General features: G+C 48.7%; 1 protein-coding gene across 6 annotated transcripts in view; it reads left to right on the plus strand.

Moving 5' to 3' along the window:
- Positions 1 to 19,672, plus strand: part of CNTFR (ciliary neurotrophic factor receptor) — a 199,484-nt gene that overhangs the window by 44,907 nt on the left and 134,905 nt on the right. For 4 of the 6 annotated variants that reach the window (XM_077790348.2, XM_085567087.1, XM_085567084.1 and 1 more), the window contains one exon: positions 7,502 to 7,606. The exons of the other annotated variants lie outside the window; for them this stretch is intronic. In XM_077790348.2, coding sequence (XP_077646474.1) covers positions 7,502 to 7,606 — 105 coding nt within the window. The remainder of the gene's footprint in view (positions 1 to 7,501; positions 7,607 to 19,672) is intronic. 6 annotated transcript variants of the gene reach the window in all.

The raw sequence follows: 19,672 nt of genomic DNA on the forward strand, positions 1-19,672 counted from the left end.
GAAAGAGAGGACAAAGCAAGTCTGCTGTAATTATGTAGCATTTATTATTAATACACTGGAATTGCTGGAAGCAGGCTCTGTAATGTGAATACTGATACCGAGGTTCAGAAGACAATTTACCTCATCTGTCTGTTTATTAGTCCCCTCAGCTCCGGCAGGCAGTGAACTAAAGCCTTGTTTGCCACTGCCTTGTTGTACTGTCCCGCCCTCTGCCCCTGAACTCTTCGCTGTTACCTTAAAGAAACCTGGTTTTGTTCATCCTCCAGCTGGGCTCTGCAGCAATGCATGGCATGATCCTGGAGAGCCAAGCAAGGCTTTAATCCTTGACCTGAGCCTGCCTGTTTGCCAGGCATGGCCCAAAGTGAGGCACTGAGCTGAGCAGAGCCATTGCCTTTCTGAGCGCAACACAGCCACAGCTGATGCTGGAGTGGGATGTCCCAGCTCCCGGGGCACAGGGCTGCACATCCCTGGGACAGCAGCACGGCCACATGGCATGGGCTGCTGCAGGCTGGGGCCCACAGCTCATCATGGGGGTGTATGAAGGGAGAGGACAAAAGAGCTTTAGGAAGCTGTCTGGGAAGTAATTGGTAAGCTGGCTAGGAAATAATTAAAGGCTGGTAGGGTGGAGAGAGCAAGAAGAAGTTAAACCATCTGTCAGGGGTTTCAACAAGTTCGCTTTTCCTTCTGTGGCTCGGTAGGATTTGTCATTCTCACTTCTGTCCAAGTTTCTGAGCTTCAGCTTGGGTTTTTTCTGCATATCCTGAGCATATAGGACATCCATTCCCTTATGTATTATACAGTAGTTTAAAGAGGATTAAGACAATAGCTAATCTAAATGATGAATGATGTAGATTGCTCAGCCTCTGAGCCACCGTGGTTTTTCTTGCACACAGATTAGTCAGCTCAGTAGCTAAATATTGGGGCAAACAGTATAAATCCATACACATAAGCCTCTCTCGCTTGAACAGGATAGAAGGATTTTGAAATGGACTCCGACATTGCTCTGTGTCTTGTCACGGTGTCTGTGGCCACGTCGCTGACACGACGGATGGGGAAGGTGGCTGGTGCACAGCCCAGGTGGCTGAGGAAATACAGCATCCAGTGCTGCTCGGTCGATGCTGCTATCAGATACGGATGGTGGCGGAAGAGAGAAGAGATCGATGCTCCTCACCTCCCTGCTGCTAGAGTCGGCTGTGGGCTGCTTGAGCCAGGGGAGGCTGATCTTGTATCCGAGAGGGATACATTATCCCTGTCTGCAAAGGGATAACACAGGCTGGTGGGGTTTCACTTGCATGAAAAGTCTGGTGTGGCTGGTACCTGCCCTCTATGCCAGCATCAGTGTCTGGATGGTGCTGGGAACCCCCAGGGAGTGTGACCTGTAGGAGAGACCTTGTACTAGCACTGGAATGACAGCAGGTTTTTCTTAAGCTCTGAAGCAGAAGGATTTAAATCTTTTATTTATATGTCTGGTCGAGTCTGTCAGAGTTGTGTCAAATATTTTTGGCAAGCAAAAATGCCATTTGCTTCAGTTTAATGAAAAATGATTTTTATTTTCTCCCCCACTCTAGGAAATAAAGGAATTGTAGTTTCAATTGCAGACCCAAAAGCTCCTCAGGAAGGGAAAAAAAACCCAACAACAACACATCACAAAACAAAACCTAAAACCTGATTGTTGTGAGAGTTGGCTGTTAAAAGAGGCTCTGGGCTGATGTTTTGGGTCTGTGTAAAATGAGGGTCTGGAGAGCATTCTGTCATATGGTATCTCCTTTTATGAAGCTTTCTGGGCATTTATTCTAATGATGTTTAATGGCACTGATTTCTTCATCTTAACCAAATGGGTCTTTTCCCAGTCCCACATCATTTTAATTTGTTCTCCTTCTGAGAAGCATGAGAGCTGGGACAGGCTTGACTTGGCACAGGAGAAGAGTTGTGTTAGTGCCTGTCTCATCCCTCCTGGTGGGGATGCATCTGGCTGTCTAAGGCTGAGGGTTGTGTGGAGGCAAAGCTTGCATTAGGACCAGCACTTGTCAGAAGACCTGTTCTCAAATATTCTCTGTCCCTCTGGAAATTGTTTTTTGTTGTTTAATAGGTAGGAGTGTGGACATTGTGGTTTGGCCAACACATAGTGTCTAGCCCAAGGTCCTGTAGCTAAATAAACCCTGCCTCTTCCTTCTTCCCAGGTTAAAAAGCCTTGGTATGCTTGGAATGCCACGATGCAGAAGATGCTTTGTTCCCTTTTCCCTGTGCCTCCTCTTGTCTCACTACTCCCCCCCTGTGAGGACCAGAACTATATGTGGTGACCAGGTGACAGTCACATTTTGGACTTGTACAGTGACCATATGGCCTGGTTTGGGGCAGAGGAGTGCTTGGACCCTGTAGCATAAGTCATCTACACCTCAGGACATGGATACAAGTCCTGCTCAGGAATGCAGGATGGATCTATGTCTGGTTTTTACCTGGTCTCCTCATTGAGTGAGATCTTGGTTAAGATTCAGTCTGGGTCACAGCTGACTGTGGAGAAGGTCTGGTTGCCACAGCTGGAACTGCATATGCATCCCTTCAGCTGGCTGGGTAGTGTGAGCAGAGACACAGATACTGCAGGCTTGGGGAAATGTTCCTATCTTCCCCCACACCCTCTTTCCCATTCATTCCAGAGTTTCAGGCAAGGCTTGCTTTGCCTATGCCCTCATCTTTGGGCACAGATCTCCTTTCTCCATAACCTAGCCCACTGCTTGGTAAGAGAGGTTGCCAACTGGGAGGAGGGCAGGGCAGTGGGGCAAGCTGACAAACACTCACTGCTCATCCTGAGCTGTTTGTCTGTGCATCCTGACTCAGGATCAAGCTGTCACAGCCCAGTTCCCTGCCTCGTGTTTCTTCCCCTGGGAGCTGTCAGGAGGCAGCTGGAGCCATGCGGTAACATGGGTCTCGGGGAGGCAAGCAAGGTCAGATGTCTGCTCAGAAATGAGATTGGCAATGATGCCACCAGTGCTGACAAATGGCCTGTCATTAATCTCTGACTCATGGCAGTGGAGAGGGCAGCAGTGGAAGAAACCTATGAGGTCACTGGCAGCCTCTCTCCCATGGGACCTGCACACAACTTCCACCCTAAACCTTTCCACATAGGGTGGGCTCATCCCTAGGATGGGAGGGAGTTCTTTTCCTACACACCTGCCCTGAGTTTTTGTGTTTGTGTGCAAGTGCATGGCACAACTCCAGACGAGCTGCAGGCAAGCCCCTAAGCACTCAGGAACTGTCACAATCATACAGTCCTGTGGGAGCTGGATTTTGGCTTGTGGCATAAATCTGGCTCAGCACTGGTGCAAGCAGGATGAAGGTTATTGTTTTCAATGTGTTGCAATACCATTGAGAGACACGAGGTGCTGTGCTGCTGGGAGATGCTGCAGGGAGCTAGGGGAGACCAGACTGGGATGCTCAAATCCTGACTGTGCTCCCTCATGCTGAGATACTGCTGGGGGCTGGGTCTGCAGGGTCAGCCCTCTTGCAGAGCAGCCTTTGCTCCTTTCCTGCTTTTTGAGTCTCTTCTCATGCTTTTTATAGAAAGGGGGTCTTTCCTCAGTTGTGAAATACTCGTTGGAGGTTATAGCCAAACAGACAGGACTTTCTGTGGTAGTGGATGCTGGTGGAGATGCTGCACTCTCTGTTCAGCCATGCTGGTGAGCTGCACAGGGCTGAGCTGCCTTTTAAGGAAGTTGTTGGTGCTAAAAGTACAACCTTTGCATACGTGCAGGGAAGAGGTAACTTTCTTCTCTGGATTATTTGGGGGTTGCTTTGGTCTCTTTTAGGATGTAAGGAGACATGGTTATTCTACTTCAACTCACTCCAGATGCTTGAACCTCTCATCTTGCACTAGGGAGTGGATGGGCAGCAGAAGGCAGAGGCTGCAGTGTGGGATGGGGATTGGGATTTCTGTGTCTGGGAGGGCAGGGGAGAGGGGTGCACTGATAGGGATGAGGAGGTGCTGATTTTGGAGAGTGAGGGCTGCCACCACCCCAGGCTGCTGCAGCAGTGGCACAGCCTGAGCTGTGCCTCCAGGACCTTCCCCCTCTGCCTCTGCTGAGCCGCGATTTAATTTTTCACTTTTCTTCCATCCCTTCTTAACTGGAAGAAGTCCTAAATAAAGTTGCTGTCACTTTTATTTATGAGCACAGAGGAAGACATGGACAAAAAGCCTGTGTGCTCCTGACAGCTACAAAGCATCCGGCTGTTTTTCCTTGCTTGCCTTGGTGAGGCAATCGATCTGGGTACAGGCAAGTACCCTCCCTGGATGCATGGGGCTCCCACATGCCACTGCCCAGGCACTCCATGAGGATGGATGGGAGGGGGCTCTGCATCCTGGGTGCTGGCTCTCAGCTGTTGCAAACCCAGGCTTGTCTGGGAACACCTGTGCTAAAATCCTGGACCCCTGAAAATACAGATGCATGAACACGCCTGCCTTAAGAATCCATCACAGGCTTCTTGTCTCCATCTTGATTGGTTCCAGTGAGGTCAACTTTTTTTAATAACTCCTGGACTTCAGCAGGGAAAACTATTTCCTTCAGGAAATAATATAATTAAGGCTGCCTGACACTTCTGATTATAAGCCCCTGTCTTCAGTTGCTTGAAACGATGCCAGCCTTTAACCATTTGGACTGAAACTTCACATGTCTCTGCCTCCGGCTGAATTTTTTTGGAAAATTTTAGCAAAGAGAGTTTTAAACTGCTCTCAGGATAGGGTTGGGGGGTGTGGGGGGGAGGCATTAGTTTATCCACAGTTAAAAATAAAATTTAAAAAAAAAGCATAAAAATTCTTGCAGTTGTGCTGAAGAAATCCCAGTATCTTTGTGCTGTGAGACTGATCCTGACAGTTTTGGGGAAGGTTTTGAGCCAGGCATCAGGGTTCTGATTGTTCCTGATGCCACAAAAATCCGCCTGCCCCGTGCCAAGTCGCAAGGCTGTAGATTGCATGGCTGTGTGGGTGTGTCATCCACAGCATGTGCAGGGAGCTTCCCACAGCAGGAGCTGCTCTGCCTCGAGCACACAGCGCTACAGAACCTGTGCCCCCCAGCATGGGACATCTTGCTGCTGGGAGATGTTGGGCCTCTTCTTTTAGAGCAAGTAAAATTCGTGGATCCCTGATCACTGTAGCCCCAGCTTGTGCTGGAGAGAAAGATTTTTGGCAAATGCTGCGTGTTTGGATTTTTTTTCTTATTAAGCAAGTGTTTCAGTTATCCATTAGCCCTTGCTGTGCCAGGCAGATGCATCATGTGGGACATGAAGCATGCCACGCGTGCTGAGCTTCCTCCAGCATTTTAAAAAGTTAGTGCTTTTGCAGGCAGGTTTCTCTTAATTCAGATTGTTGCTACAGAAATGGCCAAAGCAGGAATATTTCTGTGGAGCAGCCCAGACGGGTCCTATAAAACAGGTGTGACATTCATGAAGTGCCCTGACCATGGCATTTCTGAGACCTCAAGTCCTGGTGATGCTCAGCAGTGATGTAAGCCCTCCTGCAGGAACCTGACCCAGGACTTGTCCCTGCTCTGTGGCTGATGACATTTGCTTCTTGTGTGAGCCCACCTGAGCTCTGCTCAAGCTATAATCCCTTGATTATGGGGAAGCACAGGTCTCAGATCTTCCCTCTGGCTCGACAGTAACTCATGCTCCAAGTCAGTTCCTTCAGCTGGTGACCTGTTTTGGACATGCTGAGTTTCCTCCAGAATCCAGTTTGAGCTCAATTTGAAGCCCCTACAAAAGCAAGTCATGCTTTGATTTCCATGTGGAAAGCTGGGCTGCTGGACCTGTGGCAGGTCCCTGCCACGTCTGTGTCCAATTCAGTACAGGACACAGACGTGGCAGGGAATGTCAGTTTTTCCACAGGTTTCAGAGATGTCTCTCGGAAAAGGCACTGGGATTTTGCACTTTGTACCCATAATAATGCACTGTCTCCCTGAGGGTACTCACTGCTAAGCTCACTCTTTCTTCTCAAGTCCCTGCCAAGCTGGAATTAGAGCCCAGAAGGGTCTCTGGCAGGTAATGACAAATGAGCCTCATCTCTTGCTGTAGCCTTGTCTCCTTTCCTGTTCCGCTTCATCTGTGGGTAGGGAAAAAACCCAACACCCACAACGAAAAATGCTTCCAAAAAATAATCAGAGAGTCACATTTGCATTGCAGAGTGAGAGGAGGCTTGGTGGGGAGCAGCCCTCTCTCCTCCTTTCCAGTCACTCCTCAGCTCTGGGGTGCCTGGCAGAGCAGGTTTTGAATAATGGGGCGTTGTGGGTGCTGAGCCTGGGGCAGCTGGAGTTAAATTTCTTGGTGGCTGACACCTGACAAGTGTGATAAATTGCGGCACACGGTGGCTGCTGGCATGACAAACAGTCCGCTTTCCTCCTTGTAAACTCTGGGAAAATTTTGTAATTATTTCCAAGCACTTTGCAAATGAGGGTTTCGGTGTCAGGCACCCAGTGTAGTTCCAGGGTATGGTCAGATATTTATTTAGGTTTTGTAGGCAGGCAGGAGGTAGATGGGGGGATTGTAGTTTGGGTTTCTGCAGCATCCTCCCATTGGCTTTTCTGGGCTTTGCATGAGGTCCTGGGAGGAACTCTGGCAAAGCTCATCAGCTGAGGGTTGGGTGCTAATTAATGCCTGTGGTGTTCCAGGCTTGGAGTCACTGTCACCCTTGGGAAAGAATCTCTGCAGGAGTCCCAGACTTTCCTCTTGCCAGTGGATTTCAGTTCCATTTTTTCATTTTTAATAATGCAGAACCATAAGACTTTTTTTTTTTTTCCTCTTCAAAGCATTTAAAAAGACGTAAGGGGAGCAACACAACCTCAGCCACAAGAGCTGGATAATGAGCACAGATCTCAACTAATAATTTGTTTGTCTAACACAAAAAGCGTATTTCCTGCTATAAGGGAGGGCACTACTGGTTACACTAATGCCTCTGACTCCATCTCACCAGGCAGCATGTCAGATGTAGCACAGAAAGTCCTCCTCCTGTTTCCAGTCCTTGGTGTCTGTGTTGCAAAGCCATACAGGCATGTTTTCCTCTTCACACTCCTGGGTTCAGTTGGACTGGCCTCTCTCTGCACCGTAAAACACGTGTGTGAGGCTTTTCAGGATTAGGGCTCAGGCAGCACAAGACCTCATGGGTGAATGCCTTGGTGCTGAGCTGACAGCGTGGTGCTGCTGTGCTGTTCTGTCTGGGGAGGATTGCTATCTGTCTTTAAAGAAGATCAGAGATGCCCCAAGCTGCAGGGGTCTTTTTTCCCCTCTCCTGTTTCATGTCTCTGAATCAAAATAATTAAGCAAATACGTGCTGTGGGGCTGGACTGTGATGCTCTTGTGGGAGAGCTCTTATTCTAACTAGGTTCATGTTTGCACCAGTTACCCCAGCTGTCAGGGCTGGAAAACAGATGCCTCCTTGCCTCGGTTGTCTGCTGAACCTGAAGCAATGACAGAATTTCACATGGTAACCTGACAGGCTGTCTCTTCTGTTTTGTTGAAGAAAATCCCAGATTTGAGCAGTGAGGGTCGGACAAGCAACCAGAAGAATCGCCCAGAGGTTTATGAGAAGTTGGGGACACCCCAAGGACTCTGGACTGGTGGAGAGGTAAGAGGTGGGTTAAAACCTTGCTCACCCAGCTTGTCCTGAGTTGGTATGCTTTGTGGGAGTGCAGGACACAGGTCTTCTGGCAAGGATGGTGGTGTTTATATTAGAGTGTGGCAAAAGCCTGCTCCTGGCTCTGGCATGTGAGCAGCCTTTTAGCTGCTGTGCAAAGAGGGTAGCTGCTGAGAGTGATTATTTAGGATGTGGAGGGGGCAAGTATGGATGAACAGACTGGAAAATTCCATGTTATGGTCTGCCTATGGACAACTTCTCCAAAAAGACCCCTCCCACTTGAAAGCCCTTTGGGCAGGTCGGAGGTACATAGTCCAGCCACAGTCACAGAGTTCCCACATTGTGGCTGAACCACTCTGGAGCAGGTGTCACCCAGCCCAGCTATGTGGTGGAAAGTGAGGTGCCACCTCTTGCAGACAAGCACAGCTTGAAGCTCTCAGGTCTGCTGGGTGGCTTTTTTTGCTTTCCTGCCCTGGTAGGCTGCAGCATTAGGGATGAGATGCATGGGCTTGGCTTGAAAAGGAATGCATCCTCTTAGGAGATCACCAGCAGCAGCAGCCATGGGCAAGAGGTTGCTGCACCTCTGAGGCCTGTTACGTGTGTGCTTAGTATGGAGCTGTGGTAACACAGTGCTGTTTGAGGAGGGGTTTGGGATCATGTTCTTTGAGCCATGGTGGAGCAGGAAAGGAGCCTGGAGATGGAGCTGCCTCACTTGGGGATGTAGACCCTGCAGAGCTGTGCTGGGGAAGCCTGGTGCTTGCTGCTTCTGTGTCTGAAAAAAGAAAATGATGAATTAAAATTTAACAACTCCCTGAATGCCAGGCAAGAATGTCTTAAGTGGGAATTGTCACCGTTTGACTAGTGCAGCCTCTCACTTAGCTAAAACGGCATGGCTTTTATTACGTTGATCCTAGAAAGCAATAGCTTACACTGAAGAGGAGAAATTGTTGACCAAAATAGCATGAATGATTAATTTTTCCTGTGCCCCTTCCCTGCCCTCTACACCTGCATCATGCTTCCTAGAGTTGTTTTGCAGCCCCTTTAACCCTGGATAAGCAGAGTACTTCATCCTTTGAGCCACAAGCAAGGACAGAAATGCTCTCTGTATGCACACTTGATTGTTTGCCCTGGAGTTAAAAGGTCATGGTAAAGGACCCAAAGGGGTGGGCAACACCTTATGGAGCCACAATGGGGAGCAGGCTGGAGTCTAGGCATGCAGACATGCTCTACAGGAGCAAAACCCTGCCATTGGCATTGCTCCTTGGTGGCATCTGTGGAGCGGCATGGAACAAGGACTCCCTCCCTCCCCATCCTTGAGGTAGATCAACCCACCCACAGGACTCCTTGCAGCCCTGCAAATAGAGCAGCTCGAGCAGGGCACGTCGCTAATAATACCAATTACTGTTACATGCTGGCTACAAGGTACACTGGCAGTAATGGGATCCTGGGGGGATGAAATGAAAGCGATATAATATGGTGAGATAAATTAGCGGTGTAAAATTAGCCATGGGTCTAGTCAGGGATCTGACAAATGTGTCGCAGCTTTGGTACGAGCTCTGAGCACTGCTGAATTGGATTTAGTGGCCCAGAGCAGAGAAGATGGGAGCAAGGGAAAAAAAGAGTTTGAGGGGTCTCCATACACACATGCTACCAGTTAATGCTGCTTGTTTCTTCCTTGGATTTGTGCAATATGTCCCCTGACGCCTGCTTGTGCATGGCAGCAGATGAGTAAGAGCCCAGCCCAGATGATGTGCTGCTAGAGGAGCTTGAGCCTGGCAGAGAGATGGGAAAGTGGTTGGAGAAGCATCAGCAAGCTGGCATTCCTGCCAGCTTTGGTGCATCAGCTGCCAATCCCTGCCCTGTATCACTGGCTTGCTCTCCCAGGTTTGCTCCCAAAGGATTTGGTGGGACATGTGGCAGGCATTTGCACAAGTTTTAGCTGTGTAGGAAGAGTAGGAAAGCTGGTTACTGCTTTCTCTGTTTCAGGCTGACCTCTTTTTCTATGCCTGGATGGGCTCTGGGGCAGAGGGATGTCTGGAGTTGGGCATCCCACCACCCAGGACTTCTACCTGTTGACCAAGGGTGTACAGTCAACTCCTTCCCATCCAATGCACACTTTGTTCTTCACCCTCTGAGGCAGAGGGTGGAAGCCAGGAAATGGGGTTTTGTGCCTCATGGAGACTGGGAAATGGGTGTGGTCAGTTCCAGTGCGATCCACTTCCTGGTGGTCCATTAGGACAGGATGCACCACAGTGATGTGAGTGCTCCTGCACATGAGAGGACAAGAGCCTCTCATGGATTTGTAAATGCAGGATAATTACATGTTTAATGGCTGACATATTATGTGGGATCTGGGGAGAGGCAGGCATGATTTAGGTCTGGTTTGATAAGGCATGTTACGTAACTCACTATAATAAAAAGGGGAGAGAAAAATTCTGAATATGCTTTGTAGTTCCCTGCAGTGGAGCTGAGGGGGGCAGAGGGTGGCAAAGCAATCTGTGCGAGGCCTCTCCCAAGTCATGCCAGGATGGTTCAAGAAGAATGGTGGGCACATGGCAGACTTGTCTGTGGGTGGGAACCAACTTGTCATGTCCCTGGGGATGAGTTTGTAGAGGTCAGACCACTGCAGTTCTGCAGCAGCACCAGCTGGAGAAATGAATGCCAGGGGGTTGTCTCAGTACTGCCTGGAGCATCCCCAGAGAGCTGAGCCAATTTGTGAGCTGAGCCTGTGCGGACAGAGGCCTAAGGAGACAATCTGCATCTTGTGGGAGGTCAGCCTGGCCACTGCCACTAGTCCCTGTGTCCTCCTGCTGCAAGCAGGGCACAAGGTGCAGTGCTGACACACTTCAGGTATATCAGACCCCAGGCAGCCCCAAGGCTGAGCTGTCCTGGCAGCAGTGGAAGGAGCCCCTTCCCTCAACTTTCCTGCTGGAGGAGTAGTGATGTGGGACTGCAGCAGGACATTGAGCCAGCAGTTGGAGTGCCAGTAGCAGCATAAATAGAAATACAACTTCTCAGTTTCTTGTGCAGCTATGATATATCTTGTTTATATTGACTTTCTTAAACCTCTAAAATACATTGTAGATTGATCTACAAATCTGCAAAAAGCACCTTTTTTTTTTTTAAGCCTAAAGCAATTTTCTGCCTGCTCCTTGTGGTTGGCTCTGAACAGACACATGTTCTCTTGTCGTATTTGAGGCTGGCATGCTGCCACAATAGTAGGAAGTTTAGCAATACTTGAGCTGGATCGATTCAAGCCCATTATCTGTGCTGCCTGGGACTTGGTGGTGAAGGGGAAGAAAATATTCTCCCCAAACACATCAAAGCCCTGTGATAAGGACACACAGTTAAGATCTATTTATAGATGGACAGATGTCTTGCCAAAGCTCTGCTGCTGTCACTTGATTATGCAGTTTATGAGTGCTTAGCAGTGTTTGGATCTGAAGGTGGCTGAGGTGTGTCCCCTCCAGGCACCCCAAGCAATACAGCTTCTAGGTGGTGTTTTGCATTCTTTCAAGAAGGGGCCTGATGTTTAGTTGGTAAGAATGAAGTGGATGAGAGATCTTTTCTTGGAGTTGGTGACCAAGGTCAGGTAAATAATGCCTCATCTTGTTCTTGCATCTTCATAGACCTACAGAGCCCTTGGAGCTCCAGAGCAAAGCTGCCATGGATGTCACATCAGAGTGGTGTGGCTGTTGAACTGAGGGTTCATGGCTTAAGCATGGGCATCCTCCATCACCTGGGATACCTGGCTCTCAGCTGTGCCACTCTTCCAGCAAAGAGATTTTTCCTACTGTTCACGCTAAACCTCCCAAGCACCAAGCTGTAGCCACTGACATGTTGCATCTCATGAATTTTCCTTCTTTATTGAAAGCTATCATGGATATTTGAATCAGGACCAGTCATGCAAGTTGCACATTTGGGATGGTTCCCTAGGCCAAGTTGTCTCAGGTCTTGCCGTGTATGTACACTTACATGTTACATGAGTGTTTCGTTTTTGAGAGGATGGTGGAAAGGGTGATGTGAAATGGGTTAGCTAATCCAGATTCTGCTCCTGGTGTGAAGGAGAGCTGATGCTCATTTGACAGAGCTATCCTTAATTTCCTTCCATATGTTGCTCTGATGCAATAGTTGTGAATTTGGCAATGGGAGAAGGGCAAAAATTCTGTGTAACCTTGAGTGTTGTTAAAGGTGCTGTGCTGATTTTCTCTTGGTTCTGACCCTAGATAAAAGAGGGAAAACATTCTCCTAGCATCCAGTGGGAACCTTCTGTTTCAGATATGCCCACTGTCACTTACCTACTTGCTATGGGTTCCTGTGAAGAGTCTGGTTAGGTGTTCTCAACAGCTTCTCTGGATATTTCAGTGGCCCTGACTGAATTTCCATTATTTAATTAGCACTGGGACTTCTCTTGGGGCTCCCAAAACTATGGGCAGTGTCTTGATGTGGTTCAAGTGCTGTGAGATGTGCTTGCTGTGCCTCTGCTCCCACAACCCAGCCTGCTGTTGATCCCTTTGCTACCTGGGCAGACAGCTGGCAGGACCACGCTGGCACAGAGTAGGTGTTCCTATACCCCAGCCCTGCACCAAACCACAGCAATGAGCTGGAGAATTTCACAGTAAGTGCTGTTTTTTAGGCCTCAGTGAGCTGTAGCTCCAGGAGGGAAGTTGTTGTATATAGGCAGGTCTGGGGACCAAGACCTGACTTCTTTCATTTATTTAACACATTGTCTTGATCAGGTGCAGGATAGGTGCATGATGGATCCTGGCTGCATGCCGTTCCCAAGACTGGGAGAAGGGAGATTTCTCTTCCCCAGGGTGTCCGTAATGCATTCACCTGCACGGCTCCTGCAGAGCCCTCCAAGCACTGTTTGGTTTTAGTCTGTCTCCAGGGTGCTGCTCAGCTCTGCTCATATATCCCTCTGATGAGTGGGCAAGACAGGAAGCAAATACCTTTGTTACAAAACCACATATGGGCTTTCAGTGGGTGATGACACTTCCCTAAGCTATCTGTCTAGTGAATGCACTTTCCCTCCTGCTTGTTTATATTCACAGGAGTGCTGGCTTAGCTGCTCAGGTGAGCGACAGATGTCAGGAAAGATGTTAGTGTCAGGAAAGATGTTAGTTTCAGGAGAAGGCTTTAATACACATCTTCCTGCTGCTCTGTGAGGGATGGTGGATGACACCTCAATGTGCCAAGAACCAGGGGAGAAGGAGTGGGACATTCTGCTGGGTCTGGCACAGGGGCCGTGGTTGGGAGAGTGGCTGCAACAGTGCTGGAGGTGGCATTTTACAAGATGCTGATCTACAGTGTGACCAAGCTGATAATTCCGTAGATGAGGGGTCTGATGGAGGCAAGCTGTGTATTCCAATTCAAAGAAATAAGCATCAGCAAGAAGGGCTGGACTCCTTTAAAGCCATTTCAAAGGGTGTCATGGATGCTGTTGGTCTTATGGCTCCCGAAGGACCTTGCTGGTGGATGACTGATACTCTGCCCAGTAAAGCTGGAAACCATGGAGCCACAAACATGAGATGCATTTGTCAGGGGTGGTAGCTACCCCACTGAATCCTGGCTCTGAGGCATGGGCAACTTTTGTCAGCCTAGTGGAGGGCATATGTATGTAAAGTGGACATCTCTGGCACCAGATGGAAGTCAAAAGTGCAGACCTACCTCCTTGTAGTGCCCCTTAATGCCCAGGGAAAGTGGCTGGAGGTGGGGATCTACTGGAGGAGCTGTTCAGCTGTGGTGACGAGCAGGATCCCACATCTAGGTGGGAAGAGGAGCGAGGGGCTCAGCTGCACACACCTGCATCCCTTCCATGGCTATGGCATTCCCACTGAGGTTGTTCAAAGAGGAAGTAGACAGCAGCACTGATTGCAATGTTTAATGTATTATTTCCCACATTAAGATTACTCTTTTTAAGCTCAGGATAGCTCCAGCAAGCCTGGACTGAAGCCCATGTCTCCAGGGCAATTTACAGCACACACCAGTCCCTCAGCACTCATTATAGCCCCCAATGAGGACACCTGAGTGCTGCCCTTCAGTAAGATCACATATTACTGGCTCTTTTTTCTTTCTCTTGCCCCAAATCATTGCACTTTATATCTAAAAGGAGGGGGATGCAGGTAGGGAGCAGCGCAATTTATGGATCAGAGATTTATATGCTGCTGAAACGCTGTATTTTTTTCCCCACAGTGACACTTTATTGCCACAAATTACCAAACAGGCAAGGTTATGCGAGTGACAGCAGGCAGAGCTGCAAAGGACAAGAACAAATGGCAGCAGGAAAAGTACTCAGAGGAGAGGGGGAGGCCTGACAGAAATAAAAGAAGGCGGGACAAGCATCAGAAATCAGTTTGCCTTACCGTAGGATATATGGGGGAAATCTGGGAATCAGTATGCCATCTCTGGTACATGGGCATGACATGGGGATGGGAGACCAGCTGGTGGTCTAGGTTGGGATTCAGTGAATCTTTGTTTTTAACTTTCTTTTTCTCTCCCTTCTTCCTAAACTGCCAGGTCCTTCCCATTTGCAGGCTGCTTCTGTTCTTTTTTTCTTCTTCTTTTTTCTTTTTTTTTTCTTTTTTTTTTTCCTTTTTCTTTTTTTTTTTCTTTTTTTTTTCCTGTAGAAATGACAGGTTTGTAGTTTTTGAAGGCTTTTTTCCCTGTCTTAAGGGTGGTGTCTGCAGGGAGACAGTTCCTGGGAGGTGATGGTGTTCAGGGGGTTATTAAGAGGTGTTTTGCTGTGCAAATGGTTGCTATTTTTTCTTACTTTATGGCTGTAGAGGGTGCAGATATCTCAGTCATGCCCTTTTTGGGGGGAAGCATGGTCACTTATCCCAATCTGTATTAACATATTCAATGTCCTTGATGGTGTGTGGAGGACAAGTACCAGCCCCTGGGCAGAGGAGTGTCCAAAACATTCTTTGGCTTTGGTTGAGCGACTCTGTCCACATCCACTCACCCAAGTTAGATCAGCTTAACTTCAAACAAATGTAAAAAAGGACAGGCAGGAGTTTGGCAGAGGTATTAAGGGTGCCTTTGAGCTGGGGATGCTACTTAAATCTGCTGGGGAGCTGTCACTCTATTATTCTTGAAACAAAACACTACCAGTGGAGCTGAGAGCCTCAAAGGCTCTGGAGCCACAGCCAGAAATTGCATTTCACTTGCAGAAATGTGCTACAGCCATGGGGCTCACCATGCCAGCCCCAGGGACAGTCAGCACTGACATGTTCCTCCCTTGCTGGCAGCACAGAGGGGATTTGGGGGCACCTCTGGACCACAATGGACCATTGCACAGAGCAATTTGACTTGTCTGTTCCCATGCTTGAAAAAGATAATTTCCATTGAATCCCAATGCCATAAGCCAGGTATTTAATCTTGCTTGAAGGGAGCATGTCTGAAGCATGCAGGGCATCACAAACAATAGTAAGCAATCAATAGGCTAAATCCTGAGGTCTCTTATCCAGACTTTGCTGGAGTAAAGGTTGACAAAGTGCTGAGTAGTTTCTCTAGACTTCAGCCTTGAGCTGAGGGCAGAAGTGATTGACTGATTTATTGATGATGCATTTCACTATGAATCTAGCCTGTCTATTAGTCACAAATGCTCATTTAAGCATAGATCGTGGTCTGCCATAAGCAGATAGCTTTTCCTGCAGCAGAGCTGGGAAGAAAGATTTTAGATGAATGGCTTATTTGGTGAAAAATAGTTTTGGATCAACGCAAATAGCTTGTGTTTCTGTGTTGTGCTTGGCAAATAGCCTCACAGAAGAAAGTGAAAGCCCACTTGTGAAAAAGATGAAGAGCTGGATTCTGACACAATGTTTAGATCTCTATTCCAACTGGTTTTAAGTTTTCTTCCCAAATCAAAAAGCCAGACAAGTTTCAGAAGATTCCTCTAAAACACTTCTTTCTTGCCCTCTGAAACTCTTTTTCCTTATCCTCTGTTCTTGGCTTTTGCAGCAAAACCAGTGACACAGAGCACTTCTAAAACCTGACACTGACTCTCTGTGAACCCACACCTAATTTATTTTTAGTTGGCCCAGCAGCATGAGGGCTCAGGCTCTGGCAGGCATTCATTCACTGCTGCTGAGCTGTGGCCTGGGATGTGTAAGGCTGCTGGATTTGCTGCCCTGATAGGGGACAAGGCTTATCCTGTCTTGATGGAGCCTTGGAAGGTTTGGAAGTGGGATACAGCAGCCAAGAACACCTCAGCCCCAGTGCAAGGCTAGGCAAATCATTAGCTGTTCCTGCTGCAAAAGACTGCAAGCTCTTGGAAGTGTCTATGGTGTCACCTTCACCCCAAACTCTCAGCAGCTGGGGTGTGGCTTGCTTGCTACCCTGTTCTCAAATCACCACCCATATTTCAATTCCTTAAGATTAGTGGTTTCTTACTATTCAGGAATAAATTCATGGTACTCAATCACTTATATAGGTGTTTTTCTTCCTCATAATGTTGCTTTTTCTTTGTTTTGAACCTGGTTGCTGTTGGCTACATCTGCTGTGGCTCCCAGAGCTTGTGCTTACTGTGGCAGCACATGAGTGCATCCGCAGTGGATGCTGTAGGAAACCTCTCAGACAGATTTGTGCATGTGTATATGCCTCTCTCAGTATTTCCTGTTAATTAATGGACACTGGAGTCTGTCGCCTGTAACAGCACTCACTGGTGGGTGATAAATTGTTTGTATGACAAGATGGCAGTGAAAACCGGGCAAGCTGAGGCTGTCGGCACTGGGTTTGGGAGCCAGGGGTGAACGTCAGTCAATAACTGGATAGGAAGAGGGATGGTGAAAAGCCCAGCAGCTGATTGCAAGATCCCTAAGGAATCCTGCTTGCTCATGCTGGAGGAATCCTTGCTGTGGGCTCCAGCAAAAGGGCAAAAGTGCTGCACCAGACCCCATGCTTAACTGGCACACCCCAGCCCTATTGATGCTTTCTGGTGTGAAGGGAGGAAGGGAGAAGGGTCTTATGCCATCCCTACTCCACAGGGATGGATGCTGGCTAGAGCTTGTAAGGATATACTTGGAGCAACCTCTCCTGACCCACACTGGGTTTTGCTGCCTCTCAATACCACAGAAAAGGCACTCTGCCAGGGCTGGGTTCTGTTCTTCTGCAATGCTACGGCTTCCAGCAAACCCTGATTGGTAGCTAGAGTGCCCTGCAATGCTACCAGCACCAGAAAACCCTGACATGCGATGCCTGCTGATGCCAGAATGCTAATGGTGGCACGAGTCTTGGCTAGGCATCTCCATGTGGGACTGGTGGTTTTGGTGGCCTTGATGGGCAGCCTTCATGGCAGCAACTGTGTCTAAACCCAGTTGCCACCAGTAATTGGGTTTAAACCACCAGCAGGTGGTGGTTGAGATGCTGTGTTGCAGAGCTTACAAGGCACCATGGGTGTGCTGGAGTGTGGGGCTGGATGTGGTGGATCTGGGCTGCTGGTGTTCACAGTGTTTTCAGACTGGTCAGTTGTGGTCTGGGCCCAGGCTGAGCCCACGCTGTGAGCCCTGCATAGGAGACTCATCCCAGGGAAACAGTGCTGGCACCAGAGCCCAGCCGCCCGGGGAGAAGATGTGGACTGACATTGCTTCTATTGCATTCCCAGTGGGACTGGTTCCTGCTGCAGCTCTCTGTGTACTGTGTGCTGTAAGTCCATCTCCATTCTGGCTGGCATACTGAAGGTGGGCTTTAATCACCCATTGTGCTCATTGCGAATCCAGAAATCAGAGCACAGATCCCACTCAGGAGGACAATGTAGGATCCGTGCTACCCTGGGACTTGTTGTGCTTCCCACAGTGCAGGGGGGGCAGTCTGCATTTACTGGGAAACAGAATTATCTGCTTCCCCAAGTGGGAAAAATAATAATAATAAAAAAAGTGCCTTCCACTAGGTCATGAGCCATTACCTCGAGGTGCTCTTCATCAGCTGATGAATTCTACTTAATAAAATAAATACTGAGAGAAAATGTAATTGGATTTCATTTATTACCCAGTTCCGCCTAGCAGCCCCAGATTATACAAAAGCAATTAGAGAAAGCTCTCCATTAATAGCTATCTTCAAGCCGCCCAATGGGTTCATTCCATCAAATCTTCTGGCTTGTGTAATTTCCTTTCTTGGAGCTCGCTCCTGGCTGGGGGAGGATGTGGGGTGCACAGTGCCATTGCCAGCAGCCTGTAAACAAAAGCAGCCCTGTCTCTAACATTTGCACAGGCATCATCTTCCCAAGCACGTGGCTCAGCCAAAGGGTATCCTGGTTTACGGCAAGAAGCCAGGGCACCTGGGCAGTTTGGCTGCTGTCTAGGGCTTGGTTGTGCCTTCCCTAGGATGAGAGCATCCTTCCTCTGGTTGGCATTGCCACATGGTGAATCTGTGTTGCTTGGCAGTGGGTGGGTATGCAGCATCCATGGGGGCATCAGGTATAACACTGTCTACCTGAGGGCCTGGCTGGTTCTCTGATGCTAATTTTTCCTGTAATTCCAGCAGGTTGCATCCCAGCTTCTGTCTCTGGCAGCTTGCAGGGACACACAGTATAATACTTCCTTGGGGTTTTTTTGGGTTTTTTTGCTAGGAGTACAAGGAAAGCTTGGTAAAGCTTGCTAAGGTTGGGTGCAGGAGGATGTCTCATACTATCTCCCTGAAAGTCTTATGGCAACACTGGGAAGCATGTTTGAGCCCTCACAAGGTGTCTGGCACCTGTTGTCACAGAGGACAATGGCAGCTTAATCTGCAGCAGAGTCTTAATCTCTTTTTTCATAATCCCTGTTTACAACAGTGGACCAGGAAAGACAATTACAGTGGAGAGGCAATGGGGTGGAGAGATGCTGAATGACCCTGGAGGATGGTTAGTGAGGAGTAGTCCATGGTGGGAGCAGAAGGGGATATGCACATCCCTTGTGTGTGTAGCATGTGTGTGTACAGCCATGAGAGGATGCAGCCCTCTCCCTCACACTTCCAGTGCTTGAAGCCCTGGAGGAACATTGTCTGGCCATGCTGCCTGCTTTTGGGCCAGTCCCATTTATGAAGAGACCACATTTTTGTTCTACCACAGCAGATGCAGGGCTGGAAGGACAGAAGGGATTTTTAAGGTTGGTCCCTTTGCAGTGTGGAGGAAGAAGGAGGGCTTGAGAAGCCAGAGGTTCTTAACTTCTGTGTGGGGGTAGCATTGTCTTTTCAACCCACTTGTCACTCTGGGCAGAAGCCCACACCCTTTCTCAGCTCAGACAACCAGAACTGTTCCAGCTGATGCCCTGATGGAGCTGGAGTGGCTCATCAGGGATGTACCAGTGCCCATCATGCTTGGGAACTTGCACTTGGCTCTGGCATCTTTGGTCACCCTTGCCGTAAATACACTCTCTCCCCCACTGTCCCTTACTGTCCCCATTCTTGTCTCAATTTTCATCCTCTCCCTTTCATGCCATACTCTCCCTGGCACAAGGTTGGGGTGAGAGTAACAGCACAGCCAGGAAGGAGCTGATGTTTAGTTTCAGACAAGAAACAACATAAGGCATAAGGCAACCGGAAAGGTGAGGGCAGATGGAGAGGGCCGGCAAGGCTGTGTGGCTCTTCATCTTCATTACAAGGCTGATGTCTGTGGTCTTGCTTCCGTTCTGCTTGCCAGCAAAGGAGGGATGGCTAGCAAGCAGAGATGTGCAGGGAGAGCTTTTCTTGCAGGAGGTGAGACTGGTCGTACTGGATGGCGAGAAAATCAGAAGGGGATTTATTGGGGGGTAGCAAGCATGGGAGCAGGGGGGGTGCATGAAGATGACGTGATGGAAGACCCAAAAGAGACAAAGAGGGATGCTCTTCTTGATGGGAGATGGCAAATGCCTGGTAAACGCAAGCTGCCTGCTCACCCTGGGTACTCTGGAGAAAGGAAAAGTGGAATGTCTGAGAGCATAGGAGGGGAGTGGTTGATGCTGATATCATCAGCAAGGGAGGCAGGGGATTAATCTGCTGGTGAAATGGAAGGTGGTAAGAGGGCACCTTGCTCAGAGGGTGGAGGAATTAGAGCATGAGATGCTGAAAGTGTGGGTCTGGGAAGAGGGCTGAGGTGTGGAA

Source organism: Lonchura striata, chromosome Z, assembly GCF_050655825.1.
Source record: "Lonchura striata isolate lonStrDom1 chromosome Z, ASM5065582v1, whole genome shotgun sequence".
Taxonomy (NCBI): Eukaryota; Metazoa; Chordata; class Aves; order Passeriformes; family Estrildidae; genus Lonchura; species Lonchura striata.